Genomic DNA, 24,937 nt, shown 5'->3' on the forward strand with positions numbered 1-24,937 from the left:
CTTCGCTTAGCTGATGGATAGCTCTGAAAGACTTAAGAGGATGATGATAACTTATTATTCCGGGTCCATTTTTTTTAACTTAGTATACGTATAAGATGCGACTAAAACTGTGACCGCTTGGATTAGTAACTTAAAAATGATTATTTACCGACTGAATGCTTGATTAAGACTTCTTATCAGGGAATACATATTTCTAGGCCAACACCGAATTTACAGTGTGAAACATCATCATCATCGTAGACCACAACACTGGACCAGTGCGTGGACTTGGATTGGTGGACTCCATACTCCTTTTGAGAACATTACGGAGAACTCTCAGCAGGTTTCCTCACGATGTTTTCCTTCACCGTCGATGTTAGTGTTATTTTTTTTAATTGCTTAAAACGCATATAACTTAGAAAAAAGTTAGAGGTGCGTTCTGGGATTCGAACTCTGGCCCAAAAAGTTAATTTGATATCCTGTCCACTGGGCTATCGTATCGTAAACATAGCAAGAAGTAAATATAATTTCACGTTCACGTCAATAAAACTAACAAAAATATATTATTCCCGAAAGACTGTAATGGTTCCAGTTTCCACAGTCTTGAGTTGAGGCCACTTTCTCCCTTCCTTCGTGAAATTTAGTAATTATAAACAAAAAACTCAGATTTAGATTATATTACACACACGGGCAATAAGAAAAAATAGTATATACATACTGTAAAGGTAAATTACAAAACACGATAAATATTATATCAAAAAAAAATTACATTGAAATTTCATCCAATGTCGGGTATATATAATTACTATATGGCAACAATGAAAACTTAGTGCGTACCCACTATTCAGTACCGATTTTTTATAATGTTGTAAAAATGTTGATAATTAAATTAAAAAAATTTTATTCCCATGCTTGTTCCTAAATATCTAAATATTTATTTATATTCTTTCATACTTTTTTATATTAATTGAATTTTTATCGTAGATTTTTTTTATGCATAAAAACTTTTCGGAGTTCCATTAGTCACCGCACTAAATTTATTTTTATTGCGAATTAATGGCGTAGCCAGGTGAGTTTCCTTGTTTATTTCTCATTTCAATAAGTTCCATGGTTTTCATTTGTTTTGTCTAAATGTTTTTCATTGAGTAAAATATTAGATCTTCTTCAAAGTCAAAATTTTTTTCTTCTAACCATTTTTATTCCATGAAAAATACACTAATTAAACGAGGAATGAACACGTATCGAGTTTGTTCCGAATTTATTCGCTAGTATCATTGTCATCACTTTCACTTTTCACGCGATTTGTTCTAATAGTGGTTCTAGTGTGTATCAAAACGCCGTCGCCATGGATGAGTGAGTTGCCTGTTTTCCTAATCACCGTTCCTCGTAGGTACCATTGTTTCATCATGAATACATTGACACTCCTTGAATAAATATCTATGTAACCACTTATAGCAATCATCCGTCATTCTGTATCCCATTGTTAATGTAGTGAGGCCGTAAAACGCCGCAGTAGGCGCCGCAATGTTTTGATACATTGTATTGTTTTGTTTTGACAGCACCATGTCGACCCTAACGAAAATGACCCGCACGGTTAAGAAACTCGAAGTGCCCAGACCCTTGAAATCCACAACCAGTTCTGCACATAACCGCAACTCCGTTCTAGATGTAAAAATAAATTCTGGTAAGAATCTTATTTAAACAATTCCGATGACAGAGTCTTATCATGTGTATTGAAGTGTAACTGCATTGAATTAGGTAATTATACACTTAAATTTTTTTTGCAGTGGTGTATAAATGTTTTGTTCTTGACTCAGTTTATGAAAGCAATACTTTACTAAACTTTATAAAAGTATTATTAAATATACTGCACTATTGTACTCTTTAAAATGTAAAATTACTGTTGATGCAGTTATGGCTGTTTACCTTAAATATCTAGCTGATTTACAAATCACAACCATCATTGTCGCATTAACGTCCCTCTGCTGGACACAGGCCTAGGCTATTGGAAAGATGGTTTTAGCGCAAAGACCTGTCAAGCTGCTCCAATGCAAGTTGTTTGGTTTTTATGAATGTACAACTCAAATACTTTATATTCAGTTTAATCTACAACTTTGAGCATGGAATATTAGAGCAATGCCATTATATCTTACAGTTGATGACCTAATCGTTTTGACGGAGGCAGTCGCATATCAAATGATGCAGGGGAATTTTGACCGTGCGCTTCAGAGCAATGTCTCCACTATGTACTCTAATCTAAAGCTATATGGTGCCCAGCTTGAAGCACTCTACAAGGACTTTCTTGACAGGTTTGTGAAATTTGGAATTTGTATGTATAGAGACTTTATTTATTTATTCTTTAGCAACATAAACGGACTTGTGTTTTAGACTTAAATATATGGTGTATGTTGCAATCCAAATCATGCATTGACTGCGTGCTTAAGTAAAGTGAACATGTGTTTACAGACTAATAACTACTACTTAAACATAAGTATGTTATGAAAATAAAAATAAAACAATTATAAGTATGCCCAATCATTGCCTCAAGACCATAATTTTGGGTGACTCCAGTATTTGATTAATACCTTAAAAGCATGCATTGGTGGCTCCTTTGGTCCTGCAGAAGTTCATTGGCGGCAGTATTCACTAAATATAAGGCAGCCGTCTTGCTTGTTTACTGTACTTAATATTAAAATATACAGTAGAAACTTGATTATCTATACTTCATCAAACATCATTTGGCAGATCAATAATGAAATCTAGATCATTGTTGAAAGCTTATAATTTGAAATGCATTGTTCCTCATATTAATTTATGGCAGTTATATTTTGAGAATATTATGGAGAATTCTCAGACATGCAGGTTTCCTCACAATGTTTTCTTTCACCATTGAAGCAACTGATATTTTAACTGCTTAAAATGCACATAACTTAGATAAGTTAGAGGTGTGAAAGTGGCTAAAACTTGGCCCCTTGAAAATACCTTACTATTCTGCCTTACTGATAAGTTTTTTATAGCCTGCTAATCACCAATTACTCGTTCTGGTAGCAGTAATTTGACATTGAAAAGAATATGACAGTATTGTATATCTTAAAAAAACAGTATTCAAATTTTAATATTAACCCTAAATTATTTAAAGTTTTATCTTTTATTATTTTAGATTTTTTGTTGTTTTTCGCAATGGATCTCAGGATGAGCGACTGGATAAGAAAACTCGTCTTCATCTACTTGAGCTAATAGAATTGCGTGCTAAAAACTGGCAGGGTTCTGATTATATGAGTCAGTACTACAGGCACCGTGGCACACACGCTGAGGTACAATATCTCTTTGCTTTAAATTTTTTCCAAATAATTTTTTTTGTTTATTGATTTCATACTACTTATTTAAGTGTAAGTGTACATTTCACAAGTTAAAGACCAGGAAAAATAAGGTTTTTTTGACACTGCAGATTTATCAGTGGATTTGAACTATACTTTGGAATTGAGCTGTGTGAAATCTCACACAGCTCAATTCCAAAGTATAGTTCAACCAGTATCTGGCATAGTTTTTGAAAACTAAAACTATACTAGATTCTGACAGGTTGAGATTGAACATACAGTATAAAGTGGTCTTTATTTTTTGCTCAATAAAATTGAAAACTAAGTATTTAAATAATCCAACTTACAATTCTTTTTTTAGATATTTCATTAAATTTATTGTTACACAAATTAGAGACCATATTATTTTGATACTGACAGTTTTGTTTCAGAATTATATAATTCATCTTTAGGATCTTGAGGTGTTTCATATATAATGTAATTTTAATTATAGTCTTATTTCATGATAGTTAATGTTCTAATGCTTGTACAAGGTTCAAATGTTATTATTGTTTTATATGTCCAACTGATAGGCCTCAGGAACACATTCGTACAACGGCCGGATTATAGTAGTTGAAGTACTGTAGTACACGCACAGAGTACAAAACCACTTCAATGGCCTAAGACTTAAGGTATAAATCGCATTTGTAGCCACTACTGGTGCCGACGATGGATGGCTCCGGGACGGGCGCGCTGGGCGGCTCGGTTTCCCCCACGCTGGCTGCGCCGGCTGAGCCGCCCGCGATGCTGGCCCCGGGCGAGCTCATAAAGCCCTCGGGCAAGTTCCCCAAGCCTACCAAAATCCCAGGCAAGAATTACTCCAAGGATGAGGTCGTCATACGCAATGCTGACTCTGGAAAAGGTAAAATTAACATAAGAATGCATATTTTTCTTAGCAGTTCGGCATAAATCGAATGTAGGTCAAACAGACACCTTGTTAAATTAATGAATACGAAATACAAAAGAACAAGGGTGAAGAAGCAATGGTGATATCTACTACTTCAATATACCTATCTGTTTAATTTAGTGCTCAATTTGACCTTTCTCTACATGCTTAAAACTTTCCATTAAGAAGCAATTTCTTTCTCGGCCTTAAACAAGAAATGTTTTTCATAAACGATTTTCACACCGAACTGTAAAAAGTAAAAGGTCTTTTAAGTTGAAAACCTTACAAGGTGTAATCTACTTGTTGTAGTTTAAGCTGAACATAAATAGAAACCATAGATTAACATAAACAAACAGAGATCTTTATACTGTCTAATCTGTTGTGGATTATGTTATGAGACTAGATGTAATTGTAAGGGATTTAATATTGCATGGAAAATAACAAACTTGTTTAAAAACAGGCAAGACAATTTTGAGTTTATAGAAGTAACTGACTGCATGGCAATCATTATTATTATCTGTTAATTTAACTTTTTTTTACCTGTAAGTTACTGTAATGCCCAGTACTTGGATATTTACTTATTTTACATAATGCATGTCTCAATCTAATATTGATATTTTTTCAATTTGATTATGAAATCAATTATTTGTTATGAATTATTTATTTTTATTTTTAAATAGACAACATTGTGGTAAATGTAGTACAACAATAGTGATAAGCATGTTCATTTCTCCTACAGTGATTTAATATTTCAGTGTTGTGATAATCTTTACCCTATATTTTATGGTATACAAACTTGTACTAAAGTTTGGTATGCTGAGAGTGTTCAAGATTCACATAGCACCAACTTCCAACTTACAATTTAAGCTAGTGACGATAAAAACTGTAGCTAACTGTAGCTAAAAGAGAAAGGGGAGGAAGTTGGAATGTTGGTTGCAGTAGAAAATAGTCTCGTGTGTAGAGGCTTTACTGTATGGACGTGTGGCGAGATGAAGTTCAGTCGGGGGTCTGAAGTTGTGTTGTGGTGTTACAGTGATGGGTATCAAGGGCAGGAGGGTGCACATGATCGAGGAGCTAAGTGACACGATTATATCGTTTCAGCGAGGTATGAATGCACGGGTGGGGTGAAGGATGCTTACGCATGGTGTGGCGGACTCTTCCGTTGTCTTTTACCCATACTACATCAATTATCTACCCATACATTAATTACCCATACTACATACATTTATTAACCATAATAATACTATATACATTGATACAGTACGCGTCACGAAAGTTGAAAATGTGGGCGGTTATTAAGCTTCATGTTAAGCCAGGATGCTAGCTAGAAAACTCCATTACTGCAACCCAGCTGAAACTCTTAATCAATGCAATACTTGTTTGCTTCTTCAAAGTAGAAAATGTTTTTCAATTCGCGAGCCACTTAATATGTATTAATATTAACCATTGAATGCACACTTCCACTATTGGCTAATATATAGCCAATCACAAGTTGGGTTGAGATGCCGAAGGAATTTCGAAATCGCCTGCTTAAACTTTCGTGACGAGAAATATAAGTGAGCTAGTACTATCCATTTCTTGTTATTATCTTTAATATTTATTTATGTGCATTACAATTTTCTCGGATGAAATTAATCAATAAACTTTAGTTTTACCATTAAAAATTCTAACTGGTTGTGGTATTTTTACATTAACCCTGCCTGCCTACTAATAGCATTTAGCTGTGTGCTTCATATAATGGAACACTAACAGACAGGAACAAGAAATGATTTAGGTTATATATTGTCACATTTTTGATTTTCAGTTAGCCCCGGTGCAAAGGAACGCCTTGTTCAGATCACTGGACCTAACGAGGAAAATGTTAAGTGAGTGTTTTTTTTTTCTAAATAAAAAAGGTTATAACAATAAGCCAATAAACCTACTGCAATGAACCGCATGCTCTGCAAAAATAATTACATAAATCACTAACCTTAAATTGACAAGTTCATAAATAGTGCCATCTTTCATTGTGTTATTAGTATTTACAGTTCCGTTGCCCTTGAAATGTGCATTAACTGGGGTTTCTTGCCAGCTCTTCTCAATGGAATCTGCCTTCCGAACCGTTGGTAGAGTCACTACAAACAGACTGACTTGACGTTTATAAATTGACTTACTTGAAACAAATTAATTATGCATTTTTTTTTTTTTTTTTTAATTTAAGGCCTCGTTGACTTTTATTTTATCCGAAATCAGCCAAACGAGTTATTGTTTTATATAATCTGATTTTCTTACTAAGCATAACTTTATCTATGATAAGGACTACATTTTATTAAACAAAGTCCCCCGCCGAAAAACTACCCAACGGATTTTCATACGGTTTTCACTTATGGACAGAGTGATTTATAAGGTATGTTTTAGTGTAAAATAAGTGAGGGATAGTTAATTTGTCCAAGTATACACGAGGTTTTTTTTAGTTTATAGCCGAAATATCCACAAATATATATTCCGCAATTTACTCGTAATTTGTGTAACTTGATGTAATTTAATAAAATTTTTAGATGTCATGAGCTGTTTTTTGTAATTATGCTGTATATTTTAATAGGTGCTTTTTAGCCTTTAAGTAAATTATATATTAGGTCTTATGTATGCGTATTGATCAATATGATATTCCGTAAGTAAATAAATAATAATATTACACACGAGGGGTTTAATTTTTGACGTGTTTGTCATTAGCCACGCGAAACATCTGATCGGGGACACGATCCGGCGCAATGCGTCACCCGTGCGACTAGAGGGGGCACTGGAGGGCGGAGCGCTGGGCGCTTCGCGAGCCTCCCTTGACTCCACCGGCTCTGATGAGCGTCCGCGAGAGGTAATCTTCTTACAACCAGACTTTTTAAGACTATAGTAATTATTATGCAGTCTTATAAAATCTGATTTAAGTTGTAGTATAGCTTTTGGTGACAGAGCTCGTACGGGCAGTACTCCAGCTATGCTTATTTCTGCCGCCAAGCACCATTGCTGCATTCCTGTGTACACGTGTGTGTGTGTCTGAAGGCCGTGGTTGCCCGTGTAATAACGGGTGCATGAGGCTACGTTTTTGGTTGATGGACATCAGGGCGGCACTATTTAGAATGTGTTCCTTGCGTGCCCTGCTAAGTGTTGCTGTGTTTATAGTCGATGGTTTTCCTCCTGTCATCTGCTTGGTCAGTCAATTATCATCATATCAAGTATCAACCCCTTAGGGGACCTGTAGTGGACCAGCCTCTACATGTCTCCTCCTACAATGAGAAAGTACTAGGCCGTAGTCCACCCCGTTGGCAAAGAGTGGATTGGTGCCAGTTAATCTCATTAGTATTAAAAAAAAAATTATTTCAAACACAAAATGTTATGCCAAATATCAAGTATCTTCTTGTCTTGTGTCTCGCGAGGTAATCTTGGTTTCTGTTCTGTTCCATTTCAGAAGTCTCCCCACAACAATTCCAGAGCTTTACTTCATAGTTTCTCAACAAACGATGCTGCATTAGGAGAGTATAAATACACTGTCACTTTTGGAGAACATTCCATCAAGATTACTGGCAACAATTTGGATCTTGTTAAGGTAGTAATTTAAGACTACATTTTTATTCTTCTTTATGATCATCATAAAACAAACTTGACGCTTTTACAATTTGTTAATCTCCTAAATCCGGGGACCTCTTTCAGTTTAACTCAATCGGTTAAATAGACAAAGCTATCTATCAATTCTAGGTTATATCACACTGAAATAGATGAAATGAACAAAATAATATTTTTATATTAATTTCAGACGGCGAAACTAGTGTTGGACGAGTATTTTGACAGTGCTGGCGCGTTGGAAGCAATGGGACTAGGTTCCGGTGACTTCTTTACTCTGTCGCAACGTCCCGCAGCTGCTTTGCTACTACGCGACGATTCCGCGCTCAATGGTGCCGATGACGAGGTGTTCGTGTCTAACGCGCCCAACAGCCTCGACGACCAACAAGGTAATGCCAGACAAGTAGAATTATAGTGTTGGCGCGTTATAAAGTATCGAGACCATAATATGTTGTAGGTAGAGCAGAATGAGTACTAATGTTGCCTCGAGAAATTTCACATTATTGCGTTGGCGAGACCATCGCTGTTAGAAATCGGGATGTAGACAAACGCGTGTTATCACATTCCGTCCATCAGTGTCAACGATAAAAGAGAGGTTTCTATAAATGGAAATACTGATGAAGATGTAGTTATAAGAATATAGATGAAAATGTAGTTTGACATTGGTTGTTTGTGGAAACCATGGAAATGGCTTATATTTTGCACAGAACTGCCTTAAACTGGTTTTCATGCATAATTTAACTTGCATGATAGGTTTGATAAAACATAAGATTGCCTTAAAACAAACTTATAGCTAAACGCCATATAAAGCAAGGTTGCTTTAACTAACATAGTATTTAAAATAAATTTTCAAATCGAACCGTTTGTAGCTGTGTTGCAAAGCATGGATACCAGATTTGAAACTGAAATAGCGTGTGCAGATTAAATACAAGTGTGCCGAATACACAAAGGTTATTTAGTGTCAAATGAGTGTTTTTATTTTTTTTAAGTTTTGTGATTTAAAACAAGGGTGATCAAACGGTCGATTGGAACCAATCGAAAATTTTCATACGTCTTAATTTAGCGGCGATAACTCAGACATTACACTGTGCATGTTGATAGTTTTACACACATTAAACGACCGTTCATCTACTATTTTCCAGGACGAAGCTCCGATTTCCTACGTTATCCAAACATGGAATCTTACCACGGGTGTAGGAGCATATGGACCAATGTCGGGTCCCGATAAACTCGTATCCCTCAGTGCATAAGCCAAAAGCCTCTATCCAAATACTCCCTAAGGCGACGAAGTTCTCGTTAAGTCAACTCCTAAGGCTGAAATTTTAGTCGAATTTATCTTTCTATTTTCATATTTTTATATCATTAATTAGATATAAGTTTGTCGATTTGAATTTTTTTTAATCTTGTCACAGAACAGTAATGCTACAGTAACTAATTTTATCTTTAAAAATTTTTACTATTCTTATATTTTACAGTAAAGATAAAAACTGTCTCACAGTAATTATTAATTAAAGAATCATCTTCGGATTCAGTACCGTTTTTTAATAAATGCCGTCGTCTAAGAAGCGTAGTCTCTCATTTTTCGCCACAATATTTATAGTCGCCTGAGTCTAGATCGCCAACGATTGAGTATTAAAATACAGTAAATTTCAAACTCATTTGACATTAAATGACTTATTATATACTGACTTAGGCTAGGAAATACTCTTCATTTCTAGTTATTTCAATATCTTTAGGTATGTTTCATGTTATTATTTATATTTTGTCATCATTATGAGTTTCAATAGCATAATGTCATTTTATTTATTTATATAAGTATGTATAATGTATCAATAGACCATCCCGAACCACGGTCGCAGCTGTTTCTTCCAAATTAATACCATTATTGACGGCCATTTTTAAATTCTAATTCATCTGCTGAGTGTTAACTTATTCACAAGGATTGCAGAAGAAACTATCATTATATACTATGCAACTTATTTTGTTCAACAAGTGTTTTAACGATATTGTAGCATATTAATTACTTATGCTTAGCTTGCTAGTTAAAACCAAGCCAAAGTTTCGTTTCCTTAAAAAAAAACACAGTAACTTTTTCTGTTCCGAGACGCATGAACAGTTTACCATTGCATGATCTCAACTATGCAGTCTAAGATGGGAACCAAAGGTAAATGGTAAATAGCATTTTACTTTGCCCTCCAAGCTGCAACAATGTAGGTTGGCGGGCTTAGTTTACGATTGTTATCAGAACTTTATGATAATGTCGTATGATTTAACGTGTTCAGGCATGGAAAAGTAAAAGCTAAATTCGGAACTCGTATTTTAGTTACTTTACATATGCCTTATTTTTAGAACAAAGTTTAACGAAGGCTGTTAATATCAGCACCTCTTCTGTTAAGGTTACAAAGAGTATAAGTTGCACGTATACAGTATATTTACGGTCGATGGCGTGTACATGTTCAACCAGGATATGCATAAAGCAGAAAAAAATAAACCGTGAGTTTATGACCACAAAACTTACAATGGACGACTAGTATTTTTTTACACTAGGTGTTATACACTAGCTAATTTCTATGACTTATTATATAATCTAAGGGAACGATAACTTCTGAAAGCGAAGCGTGGATTGTTTTATCTGTATAATGTAACATGGAAAACATTTCAATATGAGTTTTAAACAACGGGAGGGTAGGCAGCGCTTTTACGCATGTATTACGTGCACGCCACTGCCGTTAGTATAGCATACAGTATGCGCGGTGATAGTTTGTTGTGCATAACTCGTGAGTGGGCCGTGGTCGGTGGTCGGTGGTGGTGTAGCGGTGCGTTGTGTGCAGCGGCCGACGGTGACGCCGCGCCACGCCGCCCGCGATTCTCACGCGCCGCCTCCACCGACAAGAGCGCAGGTGAGCCGTACCCCATTCAGTACCCCTCGTGTACAACCTTATTTATCACCATCACACTCTTACCACTCTAACACCTTATCACCCTATCACCCTTTTATCACCTTATCACCCTTCTTTCACCGTATCACATTTCTTACCACATCGACCTTTTTATTCACCTTATTACTCACAATGTACCTGTTTTTGAATCGGTCTGTGTCCTAATCTTCTATTACCTTGTATTTCTGCTATGTATCCAACCGTGTCTAAGAATAAAATTATAATAAAAAAACTTTACAAACAGATTAGTTGATTAAATTAATGTCAAAAGAATTTACTTTAGAAACAGATTAATTTCTATTTGCGATAAAATTAACGATTTGAGTTGCAGCAATCTTATCAAAATTATTATCGCTTGTGAAAGTTGACAGTAATTGACATTTGATTAAATCAGCCTTCCGGAAACTTTTGTATAGCACTGTCTCAAATTTACGAAGATAATTTTGACAGCTCACAGTACCACTCTAACAGTTTTACGTTGATGATAATTATTATTTTCATAGAACTTAGAATCGATAGTTGCATGGCAATGCTGTATGGTGGGATTATTATTTATTTTATAAAACATTTGATATTCCATTTATTTGAATATCCCATCTATGAATTTTACCTGCTACACGACTGGAAATCAGGGCTCGGAAACCGGACAAAATTTCAACCTGGCAACTGGTTAAACAGAGAAACCGGTTCTTATATGATTTCACTCGAATGGATTTCAAGAAGAAAACTTTAATTTCAGTTCTTTTGTTATTTGCTGCGATGCTATGACGAGTACGTACGAGTATTTTGAAGCGTAATAAATAATACAAACGTCCTTACAATAATTAATACGTCCTGTCCGTTAAGATGATCTTTAGTAATTCAATTCAAAAAATTTTTCTTAAATTGTTTCTTGTTTCTTTGAAATGAGCCGAAAGTGTCATCATATTATGTGTACCTAAGTAATTTTCATTTCAAAATTAAGCGTTTTCTATTTAAACATATTGATTTATAAGAATCGACACAAATCTATTGATTAAAAAAGGATAATTTATACCATTTTTGTTCTTTGACGCAAAGTAAGACTCGCACGCGTCATGAACTAGGCTAAGCATTTGTCAAATGGACTAGCGCGTGTTAAATAAACCGGTTTGCAGTAGAACGATTACCTGTGGCATTTCGGTTCGTTCAATCATTTAACCGGTAAAATGCAGAAAATTAAAATAATCCGGTTATTAACCAAAATTTTGCTCTACGAGAAGAGCTATAGTAATTACCATTTTAAATTAAAGTAACAGAAGTCAGTACTTTGTATTAATTTTCGATTTATGCATCTAGAGATTTATTATAATGTAGTTCTTGCTGGGTAGTTCCCATTTCTACTGTGGAACACATTGTCATCAGTCATACAAATCATAATATTATTATATTTTTTATTCCATAAATTGTTCTATAGAACAACATATCAGGGTGCTTATTGTAATACTATTTAATTTATTGTTGATGTTTCGTTGTACAATTAATGTGATAGTGAATGTTTTCTTACAAATTTCAAACTCTCAATTTAAAAGCCCCAACCATGAAACTGGCAACTTGAAAATTAAAATTATAGTAAAACTATTTGGTATATTATTTAACTGAGTGTTAGGTGTTTACTAATGGTTATATATGGAACCGTACACGGTCAATGTTATTACAATACAATACAATACAATATGCAGAATATTGTCAATACGAATGCGTGTGAAAGTGCAGTGCATATTCGCTAGTATAGTTTTATGGGAACAGAAAAAGAAAATATACACGTCGTTTCCTATGACATCGTGTTCAATACTACAAATTGTGAACTACCCAGTCTGGCTTTTATGGAACATTTACTGCACGCGAATGTTTTCTTTATTATATTAGTAGTAATAAAGAAGTTTGCTACTTTTACTTTGCCTAAGAAATTTGCTAATAAACAAAACTAATATGTCTAGTTTTTGGCATGTGTTTATTTTAAAAGTATACTTATTATGATTAATACACTTTTTTTTTTTTCTTTTTTTTTCTTTTTTTTGGGTTTTATGTGATGGTCGAAAGGAATATTAATGAGTGATTCCGCATCGCTCAAGAAAGCACGTTTTTCAAATGCTTTTGTCGGTGATGGTAGAGAAATATTTTTTTGTTACAGATTGCAGAAATATTAAAGGCCCTGTGTTTGTATAGTGCTTCCGCACAGAAGATAATATATATTTAATTAAAAAAAAACATTTTCATTACGTTTATTTTAGTGCGCTTGATTGTTTGTTCGTTAAAAAGTTCGGTTCAACCCATTCATTCGGGTTACCGAATGAGTGGGTTGAACCGAGGTGGGTGGTCGTTGTGCTATAGGACAGATTCTGGATTCGTCAAATGTGTGATGCAGATTCGGGGCTAGACAGATTCGCTATACGGCAGAAGTACAATCACAAATAAATTATTTTTACGTTATATTAGCGCATGTTTGCGGTAATATTGACATGTATGCCGTCGTGGCCATAGGCATGACGCTCTCTTATGTCGTCATGCCACAGAATTAGAATAACTTTTTTTTCTAACAATAAATGTTCAAATTCTGTGAACAACTATTATTGAAATTAGGAAAAATATATTCATTATATAAAATCAATATATCCCGTTACAGCGTTTCTTACTTATTCGGCCGCCGTTGAACCATAAACCGAAGGACACAACCTCAGCTGGCCTATTTGGAAATCACTCAACCGTCTCACATGGGTCATGGGCATCTTGCAAATTTTTTACAATCACCAATAAACTGATAATTTTTTTATGTTTTTACGACTGTAAAATTACTATGGAATAGCGAATCTGTGTAATCACGAATCTGACGAATCCAGAACCTGTCCACTAAATAAACGGGCTTAACCACTGCACCAATCTTGACGAAATTTGGAGCAGAGATAGGTAGTTTCCTGTGGACCGTCTCAGTCTGATATATATTTTTTTGTCCCGGATTAGGCTCAGCTATTCTCAGGCTTAAAAATATACTTTATTTGTGTATGGCTTAATAGCAAAACCAAATTTTAAAATTTATGTTACAGATATAAGATAGTTTCTTAGCGTGGTTAAAAAACATTTTTCGCAGGACTTTTTGTTGTCCGGACTTGTTGTTCGGGCGGTCTAACTCAAACAACATTTAACGTACGAATGAATGTTTTGTCTTTTAGTCTAATAGAATACCTATATAAAAGTTAATGTTTATTACACTTAATCGACATAAATTAACTAATATAATGGTGCTTGAAGAAATTATAAATTACACCATACAGATTTTCCTGCTTTTCGCGAAGTTTAGCAAATTAAGCTTAATTTTCATAATATATCATTGATTTCCGCAAAGTAACGCCTGCTTCTATCCAATACAAAACATAGATTCGTACGTTAGTTGTTTAACAATGAGGTATATGTAGTAATGCAGTGTTGATGCGTGCAGGAGGCGGGTCGCGGCAGACATATTCCTACGAGACGCTGGTGCAGTACGCGGACTCGCCGCTGAGCAAGCTGCCGCCCGCAGGCCTCGCGGCTTTCCCGTCGGAGCTCGCGCGCAAGGTAACACTGGACGTGCCCCGCGCCCGCCCCGCTTGGTCCGTTTACCGCCCCGCCACCCGCGCACACTGCGTGCCCCGCCACCCCTACCACCCTCCGCACCGTCCCAACTACCTCGCCGCGCTGCTCTGCCGCAACTTCTACTAGCCCCTACATTACCCATCCCCCCCCCCCCCCCTTCACTTCCTTACGGGATACTGCCAAAGACTTGTTCTCGCGATCTGTCACTTAAGTCAGCTTTCTTTATCCAATCTATCTGTAATCTGTTGATAAGTTGTTTTGCGAGGTTGTTTTTTGTTAAAATTTGTATGGATATTTTGTGTCAATAACAGCTTTGCTTACTTAGCAATAAATCTATAGATTACGGATAGATTGAATATACGAAATAAATGCACAATAGTCAACGCAAACGAAGCCAAATAGGTTATGTTTGGGTCGTTCGAGCATGTTTGTTTGCTGCTTGGTCTTGACTAATAAAGGTCCCCATAAGATTTGTAAATCATGATATTCCGTTGTTCCAAAAAAGCCTTCTAAAAAATCCTTCAAATGTGATTTAATTTAAATTTTTGCAAAGAATATTCTATGTAAATATCGTAAACGATATCTACATATTATCTTCGTAACATGATTTAACTGGTCAAAAAAATAATTACCTCTTATCGTCTCTTATTCCTGACCTAAATTGAAGAGCCGAAAGCCTCCTAACATGATTCACTTTCCAAAATGCAACTGTATATTCAGTGGCAAAAGTTAAACTTTTAGCCATTGACTATGCATGCTTCCTACATGCTTTTTTTATGGGGGCTTTTGGTATAATTGGTAAACTTATGTTTAGTTTGGCTTTTTGACTGATTGTTTTGTCTAATTTTAAGCGCACGCAAAATTTCCACAGCTTTCAACCAAATCAGGGCCTAAAAGCATATTGCTTAGATTAAATTGACACGTTCTTTATAATTGTACTTTGATTTCGAAAAGAAATATTTGAGGAATTATTTGATAGTTTTCCGACTCGTTATTGTAGTCGCGATTAACAATCACATTTCATTTCGTGTCGATTTCATTTAAATCAATCGCTGCACGCAATACAAACTTATAACTGCACAACTGTATGTAACTTAATTTCGTTTTCACAAGCTGGGGCTAGTAATGTATTAAACAAGGTCAATTAAATCCAAAATTTCGGCATGAACAGACAGCATGATAAATTAGAAACAATCCAATTTCGACAAGTTACTTTGATGAAGCCAATAGCTTAAGTATTATTAGGTTTAAAGCTAAGCGTAAATTATATTGTAGGAGAAACTTAGAAGGATAATAATATAAATGATCTCATAGCGTAAGTTAGAGTTTATAAGACTGACGCCAGTTCCATGCTTGAATTCAACGAATTGTGTTCTTTGCACGTCGTTGTGTTACCATTGGAACAAATAATATCCTTTGACATAAGACTGATATATTTAATCTCATATTACTCAATTTAAAGTAACATTTAATTTATGGAAGATTTATTACGACTAGTATTATAGAATAAATATTCAATGTTGATTATTGATTAATTTATATAAATAATATTTTGAAATGTTTATTGTGACCTGTTTTCTGTATGGCAAATTTTAATGTTCATGCTGCTTCGACAGAATGGATATTCGAGAGGGGTTCAGTACAGGTAGGCGACCATGGTGCTCCCCGAAGATTATTCGGATGAATCGAAATGTTTATTTATTTGTATTATTGCTCTTTGTCTTCAAATTACCAGTGTTGATTCTCATTGTCAATTTCTGATTTTCAAATATAAAATTTTAAAATGTAACTTGTTTTGCTTGAACTGTTGCTTCGAACCTTACTAACAATACTTTTACCTGCTACTACTAACAAAAGTTACTCAACCGCTTAAAAGATTTAACATATCAAAATATATTTAGGCACATTTTTCCATAGGTCTTGAAGCATATCCTGGGTCCTCTAACTCATCTGTCAGAATCTTTTTTTAAAAAGGCCCTTAAGTTTGGTTCTGTTTTGATGTTAAGAAATTACCGTGTTCCCTTTGGTCGCATTTCAACATCACTAAAATAATTTTGCTAACGCATTGCCTATTGAGTTTTGTTATAAATTTAGAAAAAAGGACTATTAGAAAATTATTTTTTTGGAATATATTCAAAGAAAAATTATAAAGGACATTCTGTATAAATACCACTATCTGCCGAGACGTTCCGAATAGAAACAACCACAATATATAATACATTTTGCCCAGAAAAAATATACCAGCTGAAAACCAATATTTTGTTATGGATAAAACTGAAAGTGCGGTTACATCGAGTATCGCATTTAGAATGATTTCCTGGTATTAAACAAATATGTACATGTAGTTTAAACTTGATCCAAACTCAATGACCAATGTGCAGTCTGTCAACACAAATGTTCGCACGCTAAACCACTGGCTTTTGCTTTAATTTAATGTGAAACCGAAAGATGCACGATTTGTCTTGTATATAAACAATTATAAAAATTAAACTTTGGGTCTGAGGTAGAGCGTGAGTGCGGTCGCTCGATGGGCGCAGAGTTGCGTACTGCATGAAAAAGTTGTTATGTTCTTTCATGAAAAGTTGATAAATTATGTGATGTTAAGAATATCATTCTACCCTGAGATCTAGAGCTGAGGATGATGCATAAATGATATGTGCGGAGCTCTTTGTACCAATGCTAAGAGTAAAGTTTGTGTTTCGTCAATAACTTGTGGGCTTATGTGAAAACCTGTATATATCAAGTGCGAGGATTTAAGGAAGAGCGCTAACGGAGCGAAATTGGTGTCGACAGAGTTGCCTGGAGTTCGACAGCGTCACCTACCTGAAGCGAGGACGCGCGGCCGGCGGCGTCACCGTCGTGCAAGACGTGCCCGACTCGCCCGAACCAGAATGACGTCACTGCCCTCCCTTCCCCCCTCGCTCGTCGCCCGCACCTGCACGCAACAGCACCGGCCACCTATTACCAGCACATTTGCACTTAAATATACTACAGAAAATAGGCGAGCGATTGGCATTACGTCTCATTGATACGCTAACGTACTTTTTTATAAAACAAACTAATCTCACATTTACAATCTTCGAACGAAGCGAATGACAGTTTCACTGTAGTTCATTCTGATGATCGGGAGCAACGAATCGTCGTTTAGAGCCGTCCGTTTATATTTGTTTGTATGCTATGTAACTAATTTTAGCGGACTCATTACCTACTAAAAGTATTAGCTCACCAAATTATATTTATTTATTTAGCGTCGGTATGAATATACCGCTTTTTTTTTTTAAAGATTTAATAATGTTATGTTTTATCTTAAACTTCGTGTGTGGATCTGCTTGATCGAATTGTGATAAACATTTTCGAATAGAAATTTCAATGTAAAGACACTTAAAGATATCATAGTAGACTGTATCCAACAGTCTACTATGATTTAATGATCTCTTAAGTTACAGATGCTAAAGTTTTTTTTTTGCTTGAAAGCAATTTACATGCCCCTCCCTTTGAACGAATGATTACAAAAGCGCAATTTTCGATAGATCCGTTGAATGTACTGAGGTAGTTTTCTTCTATTATATACATATTGACTAAAAGGAACAGCAAGTTTCAGATGTCAGAGTGATTCCATTTATTTTAAGAAGAATGCATGCATTTCTTTGTATGTTTGTATATTTGCTACGGGGGATGTGATTAATCGAGCATTTTTCATGATGCCCGGACTACATAGAAAATGCTGAGGTGAATTGGGCAATCTGATATAAATATTCAAACAATTATCTAGACAATTATTATACTTTCCTAAAATGACTTATAGGGCAATTTGTTTAAGGAAGTTTCAAACATTTATTTGTTTTTATTAGGAGTTGGTTATAAGCAGTCAACATATTGTGCTTATAAAAATATCTTTGAGAACCGAACTCGCCTGCAACGTTTAAATAATAGAAAAAGGTGACACTGATGATAATATAATATATGCCTCTAGTCTACTCTTCTCTTTTGCTTCTTAACCTATTCATATTGCCAGAGAGTTATGAATAATGCGCTTAATCACTTTGCCTGTGACATACACTCATATTCATTTGTATCTAGTGTCTAGTCCTGTGGGTAGGTTGATTCTCACTAAGTCGTAAGCTTTTGTTTTCGGGAAAGCCTGCCAATTTTAAGTATTAATTATTAAAAAAATTATTAACGGATATTATTATATTGTTATTATTATTAGAGTATATTAAAATCGCTGTGCAAACTAAACCAAATAAATTTTACATTTAATTGTTTATAAAAATATATTTTTAATGTTATTGTCGGGCTTTCTCTTGTATGAAATGTTTATAGGGTCTCATAAATAAAAATAATGCTCCTTTGCTCTGAGACTTCAGTTTTATTTATGAGATCCCTAAAATTGAATCTTAACTGTCTGTAACAGAAATATTCACGTTACTTTAAGACTGTTAAAAATATTACCTTGATGGTAGCCTTATAAATTATACATATATTAAATATCCAATATAATGTTATACTATATTTGATTTTTAAGTTATTTTTTTCAGTTCACGAATTTTATGATATTTTACGTGTGTTGTTTATACTAATTATCAAATTTAAAGCAATATTAGTATTAAATGTAAACATTCGGGACAATATTATGAAAGTGCTCATGTATAACAAATACCTATATTGAAAATTCACGTACTATCTGGTGCTCTTGGTAAAATATCATCTTTATATTAATGGTTTACACAAAATATTTTTTTCGGCCAACTTAAGGCAAGGTTAAATTGTGGAAATTTATGATATATACTAAATTTTCTAATAAAATTTGTGTTTCATTAGTCACATTCCTTGAACTTATTGTAATATTTAAGGGTTATTTGCAGCTACTGAAATAAATAAAACATCCGTGTGTTGGTCAGCCGTATTGAAATCAAAACCAAAATATAATGAAATATCAAACTACGAAGATGTCAATGATATTATATATTTACAAAACAATTAAATGATTAAGACTGTACAACAATTGCTTCGACGTAAATCTAATACATTAATAATTAAGAACAAGTTAATCATAATTTAAAATACTACATAACTTAGCAAGATCAGTAGTCGACAATAAATCATATAGGAAACCTTCAGTACTATCACTAGCTTTCAGTTCCTTCCACTCGGCAGGACCCCGTTTCGCAAGAGAACACAGTACATCAGTTAATTAGTTCAAAATTTGGCATCACAACGAAGTTAATCCACGGAAAACACCTTATATTTGGGGTAACTGGATCTGAGAGGCCCCTTTGTTCTGTGGCTTGTATCGAAATAACTGCTAACTTCGACATAGCGGCAAAAAAAAATTTATTGCGCTTAGTCCTTAGTCTTGCAATGGAATAATAACAAGACGGGACATACAAAAATATACATTCCTGACTACCATCAAAGAAGTCAAAACTAATTTGTTCTGAATTCTGTGCCTGAAACCTTTACTATTATGTCTCAAGAACATGATATTTAAAAACATCTTGTAATTGAATATCACAAAAAAAAAAACAGGTTTTGTGGTTATATTGGTCTATACTTTTCAATTCATAGACTTAACATTAAGTTATTGGCCACAACAACAATGGCTTCGAAAATATGAAAGTTGTAAGTCCCACGATTCCTCTGCATTCCAGAATTTTGTGCATTTGTAATTTTAATTGTGAGAGCAGAATTCAATATTTAAAATAATCAGAAAATTGTAGAATTTTTAAATCTCATACCTATTGCCATTTATTGTCTGCAAACGACTCCCGCAGAGTCATTTAATACTTTAAACAATTGCATCAACGGCAAGCGACACCTTCAGAAACGACAAGCCAGTGGAGTTCTATGCAATTAAGCAGAAATCTTTATAGAAAATTAAAGTAGTTAGTGCATACGCGATTTTTCTTTTTTTACTTTTTTATCACATCAAATGACTGCACCACAGTGTCCGTAAATCAATACAAACCAGGCTATACCAGGCTATAGTATTAGTAAAGTTGAATTTCTCATATTTTTAAAACTAAGTATTAATTTAATTCGTTAGAACAAATTCGAAACTAATTATCTGACCTATCTACTTTCTTCTACAATTCGATTATATCGCTACATTTCGAGCATTCAACCAATACTAATTTAATTGAGCCTTTTGTTCAAAATACCTTTGCACTGGTTTTATGATTATTGTTTTATTACAATCATAATTTTTTTCACGCATAATTACTTAGCACAATATAATTATATTCAACATACATGAACATAAGAAATGGTGTGGAAGTATCTAACAATATTCGAATTTATTAATTCTATTGAAAAGAGGGTAGCAAGTAAATACATTTTAGCTTAAAGTTAAATGCTTCGGAACGAACGGACAGGCTGGTCTAACGTGTACATAGTTAACCACAAAAGAAGAAAAAATGCGGTGCAGCGTAACACGAAATTGAACACCCAATTACCTGACCACAACCCAACGCCGTTTAACATAACACTGATTGCTGTAATTTTCTGCTGGACACGTGCTTGACATCTAATCTTAGTTAACTCAAAGTAGTTCTTTGCAGAGTTACACTTTCGACTAACGCTAAGCTAGGACTATTGGCGACTTTATGTCAGCGCCACCTAGTGATCTACCACAAAATCTATGAAGCGTATGAAAACGCTGTTAAAAATGAGCGTTCGGATATGCAGATGGCGCTCGATGATGGACAAGTGTTTGGTACTGTTCTAAGAATGGTCAATTTTGTGTGATAGAACTCGTTCTTTGGGACGACTGGGTTGACTGACTGCTCGATATCAAGTAAGGAGCTGCAAGGAGTTTTAAAAATAATCTGATTAATCTATTCCTGCCTATCATAGCTACGTTGCAATGCAGTGAAAACACACCCTTAATGTACTAAGTCGGTGGCAATCATACATCCCAGTTCTAAAATAAAAATGCTTCACCTATTTAGACTAGTCAGAAGTAAATACTACAAATACAACTCGTCAGACTTCATCTGTCTGTCTGGACGCGGCTTGAATATTAAATATTTATTGAGTAAGTAACTGCATTAGGAATGTTTGTTTCTGTAAAACTGTTCTCTATTGTGTACTACGGCCTATATTTGATTTATATATAGGTTAATGCACCGTGAATTGAGCTTATACTGGAACTGGCATACAATACACACTTAACCTAAAAGTTAACATACTTTAGTATGTCTGCTAATAAGACTGTACAAGCTTTAACTATTTGTGACGCTATTTCTTGATTCACCTACACATGATTATTGGATTATTATTTTATAACGGCTATTTCGGGTATTTTTGATCGAAATAATTTAACAAATATTGAACAGGAAGTTCCCATTTGGTGTAACATGACGTCATTGTGCATTATACCTTTTTTTTCTTAGTTGCTTTAGGCATCATGTAATACTCTTTAACATTCCTTGATAATCATACTGTTAATTAGTAAATAATTTGAATAAAACCATTTAAAAATTTCGGAAGAACTGCAATTTGGTACCATTAACAAAGTCATTAATTTTGTCCGATAACGACAAGTTCCATGACACAATAAATGGGAACTACCCTCGATCTCTACTTAAACCCGCTCAGCAAGTTTGTCCGTGATGTTGGCAGCTCTGGAGCGAGCGTGTTGCATGATGTCCACGGTGAATTCATCGACGGTCGTGTATCTGCACTTTTGGAAACTGAACAAGTCCGTTACGAAACCGACTATTTCTGATTGGAAAGATTCGCAAACGTCTCTCAACCGCTCCCTCGGCCCTAGGAAGCCCCACACTAGGACCGGCAGTAGGTGCTCTGATATCGAGTAGAAATGTGACATAAATCCGTCTGGGTATTGTAGATAACGCCGCTTAGCCTTTATGACGGACCACACTGCAGTAGTTAATGCCTGAAAGAAAGAAATTGTTTGAGTCAGAATCAGCATCGTTGATGGAGATGGGTAGTCTACATTTGTTGTGAACATCAATCAAATGCATTCAATCATTAATAGCCTATAGCAAAAATCCACTGCTGTACTAAAAGCCTTCCCAACGGGATAGTTCGCCCATAATCACAAAGCTGGGCAGACGGCTTGGTGATCGTAGGAGATGGTAAGAGGAGGACACAGTTGCCCATTCGCTTAGTCGTGTCTTACAACCCGCGGGAAAAGGAGCGGTAATAACAACTGTATTCTGAGTGCCAAGTGTGAGATTTTCTATCTAGAGAGCGTCCAAAGAATGCAGATAACAGACGTGAATAACCTAGTTACAATACTGGGAATCAGCAGCAAATTGCGCTCTTTTGAAACCATATAAATCGTTATTAACTTTCGCACGATCGAAGACGTTAACGTAGATAGAAAATCTCAAGACTCTGCATTCAGATCCGTCCACACCATACGGCACAAGTCGTAGGAGGAGGATTTTTTTCATTTGATGCCATCTGTTTTTGCCTACTCTGGTCCCAAAACTAATGATGCCACTGGACAAAGGTTGCGAACTCACACTCTCCTTGAATCCATCGGAGAGCCATCGGTTGCGCACGACCGCAAGGACTGAGGCGGGCGGCGCGGCGAGGTCCTCGAACGCGTCCAACAAGATGTAGTCCAACACCACGTCGTAGAATGACACCACCTGCAGCAAAAAGTTTAAGCTGTACCAGAGCTTTTCGAGACAGAGCTCGTCCTGGGTAGTACTACCGCCAAGCTTATTTCTAATTTAAATATTAAAATTATTAACAAATGACGGATTGAATATACTCAACCCATGGGACACATGTGCAATACTGCCACAGCGGAGTAAGTTAGTAGTATTGCAGAAAACTCACCTTAACTCCTTTGCTTTTTAATTCATGCTCGATTGCTGACCAGTTAGCCGGATCGTTCGTCCACGATACCATTTCTTCGTATGCGACAAGAAATTCTTTAGGCTCCTGGGAAATAAAAATAAATGCTTATATGATGGCTAACGAGATGGATAAGTATAAACAGAAGCACACAGAGCGTGTAAGGAACACGTTCCAGAAACACAGGTCGTGCAAGGAACACGTTCCAGAAACACATGTCGTGCAAGGAACACGTTCCAGAAACCCAGGTCGTGTAAGGAATACGGTCTAAAAAGTTCCGCCCTGTGTCGCTTCAACCTGAGCCTGTAATTACGCTCTTAATGGAAACCACGTTCTTCACTGACACTGAACACTGCAATGCTGTTGGCAGCAGAAATAAGCCTGCACGGCTACCATGGGCGAAGACATTTTTTTTCCCCGGGTAAAAGACAAATGTTTATCTTCTCACACGGCTCCGAGCATTGGCGCACATGTCGAAATAATATCCAAAAATATACGTATTTTACTTTGGAAGGTAGACACGTTAAATATATCCCTTGTCAGAGTTATAATTTTGCTAGCCTTGCTGGTGGTAATAATTCCCAGGAGGGGCTCTGTACAAGCTCCACTACTACAAAAAATCGATCTCTGCTTACGACTAATGCTGGTCGGTAATAGTTACTCACTTTATCGGCAAACAGCAAGAGGTCCGTGAGCACTTGCCGGCCCGCGTCCATGAACCAGGCGCGCACGCTGGAGTCTCGCAACACGTGCTGGAAGCCGACCCGAAGGCAATGTAGCTTGCACAGGAACTCCGTGTCCGAACCGCACTGCACCACTTCTGTGCGGAGAGTTCTAGAAAGTTAGATAATAACCTTTATTTTGATTAACGCTTTTAAAGATGTTATAGTGAAAAATGGAAATCTTTAATGATGCCTCTGTCGAAGCTTTAAGCAAAAACATCGATTGCGAGTGAGAAAAATTGTATTAATGTAAAATTCCGCAATAAAGGTTTTTTTCATCGATTTGCAATTGTGCGTTTTAAAGTCAACATAGTATGCTTTTTTGGAGGATGGTGTGTATTCCAAGTTCGTATTGTTCACTTTAACACTGTTAACTATCTGTTTATCGCGGATTATAGTAAATTAAACTTGACAGGGCTTGCTATTGTGATACATCAAATAACAGATTTTCTAAAAATAATAAATATACATTCTGAGATCAGTTAAAAGACAATCATAAAATCACAGACACACACACATGCGTGTGTGTATCTGTAGGTGTGGGTGTGCGTGTGTGTGTCTGTGGAATCTTCAAGCTTATTACTAAAGTGTGACGATAAGTGCTTAGGTTTGCATTTAGTGTGGTCTTACCTCCACATTCCTCTCACCTATGATACATGATGAGGACAACAGTGATGAAAGAAATGAATTTATTTTTAGATGCTTGGAAACTCTGCATTGCGGTGTATGATATCATCATATCACAGACTCATCCCTAGCATCCCTAGGGTTGACTACCCTAGGGATAGAGTAGAAAGGAAATAACTTAAACTGTTGTAGATATCTACAACAACAATAATAATAATAATAATATTTATATAAATATTACTAAAAATATCTACTGTGGTTGAATCTTATAAGTAAGCTCACCTGTATGGAATTCCGATGTCTAGCTGCTTAACCGCCGTTTGATATAATTCTAAATTTTCTAATTCAGCTACTGATTCTGTTAGGTCGTCGAATTCTCTGAGATCTGCAACCTGCGAATAGTTTTTATTT

The 24,937-nt window shown here is 35.5% G+C and overlaps 2 protein-coding genes across 8 annotated transcripts in view; one reads left to right on the forward strand and one right to left on the reverse strand.

The window, feature by feature from the left end:
• The first annotated feature begins 911 nt into the window (after positions 1–911).
• LOC120637184 (eukaryotic translation initiation factor 4E-binding protein Mextli) lies at positions 912–18,214 on the forward strand. Of its 6 annotated transcripts, none has more exons than XM_039908867.1 (13): positions 912–1,048; positions 1,539–1,663; positions 2,135–2,288; positions 3,140–3,293; positions 3,987–4,197; positions 5,255–5,326; positions 6,026–6,086; positions 6,934–7,072; positions 7,664–7,801; positions 8,009–8,204; positions 10,647–10,715; positions 14,209–14,324; positions 17,136–18,214. In XM_039908867.1, exons 2-13 carry the CDS (start codon positions 1,543–1,545, stop codon positions 17,235–17,237), a joined length of 1,533 nt encoding a protein of 510 aa, XP_039764801.1. In that variant the 5' UTR covers positions 912–1,048; positions 1,539–1,542; the 3' UTR covers positions 17,238–18,214. The 6 variants fall into 6 exon arrangements, 5 of the variants coding, with proteins under 5 accessions (XP_039764801.1, XP_039764799.1, XP_039764803.1 ...); XR_005659422.1 differs by lacking the exon at positions 912–1,048 and adding an exon at positions 1,119–1,332 and having other exon boundaries at positions 10,630–10,715; XM_039908865.1 differs by lacking the exon at positions 912–1,048 and adding an exon at positions 1,119–1,332.
• Positions 18,215–19,292: 1,078 nt separating this feature from the next.
• Positions 19,293–24,937, reverse strand: part of LOC120635796 (mitoguardin) — a 65,936-nt gene continuing 60,291 nt past the window's right edge. For both annotated transcript variants that reach the window (XM_039906959.1, XM_039906967.1), the window contains exons 7-11: positions 24,809–24,918; positions 23,843–24,011; positions 23,160–23,264; positions 22,838–22,966; positions 19,293–22,242 (exon numbers count right to left, since the gene is read on the reverse strand). In XM_039906959.1, coding sequence (XP_039762893.1) covers positions 21,928–22,242; positions 22,838–22,966; positions 23,160–23,264; positions 23,843–24,011; positions 24,809–24,918 — 828 coding nt within the window. In that variant the 3' untranslated portion in view covers positions 19,293–21,927. The remainder of the gene's footprint in view (positions 22,243–22,837; positions 22,967–23,159; positions 23,265–23,842; positions 24,012–24,808; positions 24,919–24,937) is intronic.

The sequence above is a fragment of the Pararge aegeria genome, chromosome 3 (assembly GCF_905163445.1).
Source record: "Pararge aegeria chromosome 3, ilParAegt1.1, whole genome shotgun sequence".
NCBI classification, from domain to species: Eukaryota; Metazoa; Arthropoda; class Insecta; order Lepidoptera; family Nymphalidae; genus Pararge; species Pararge aegeria.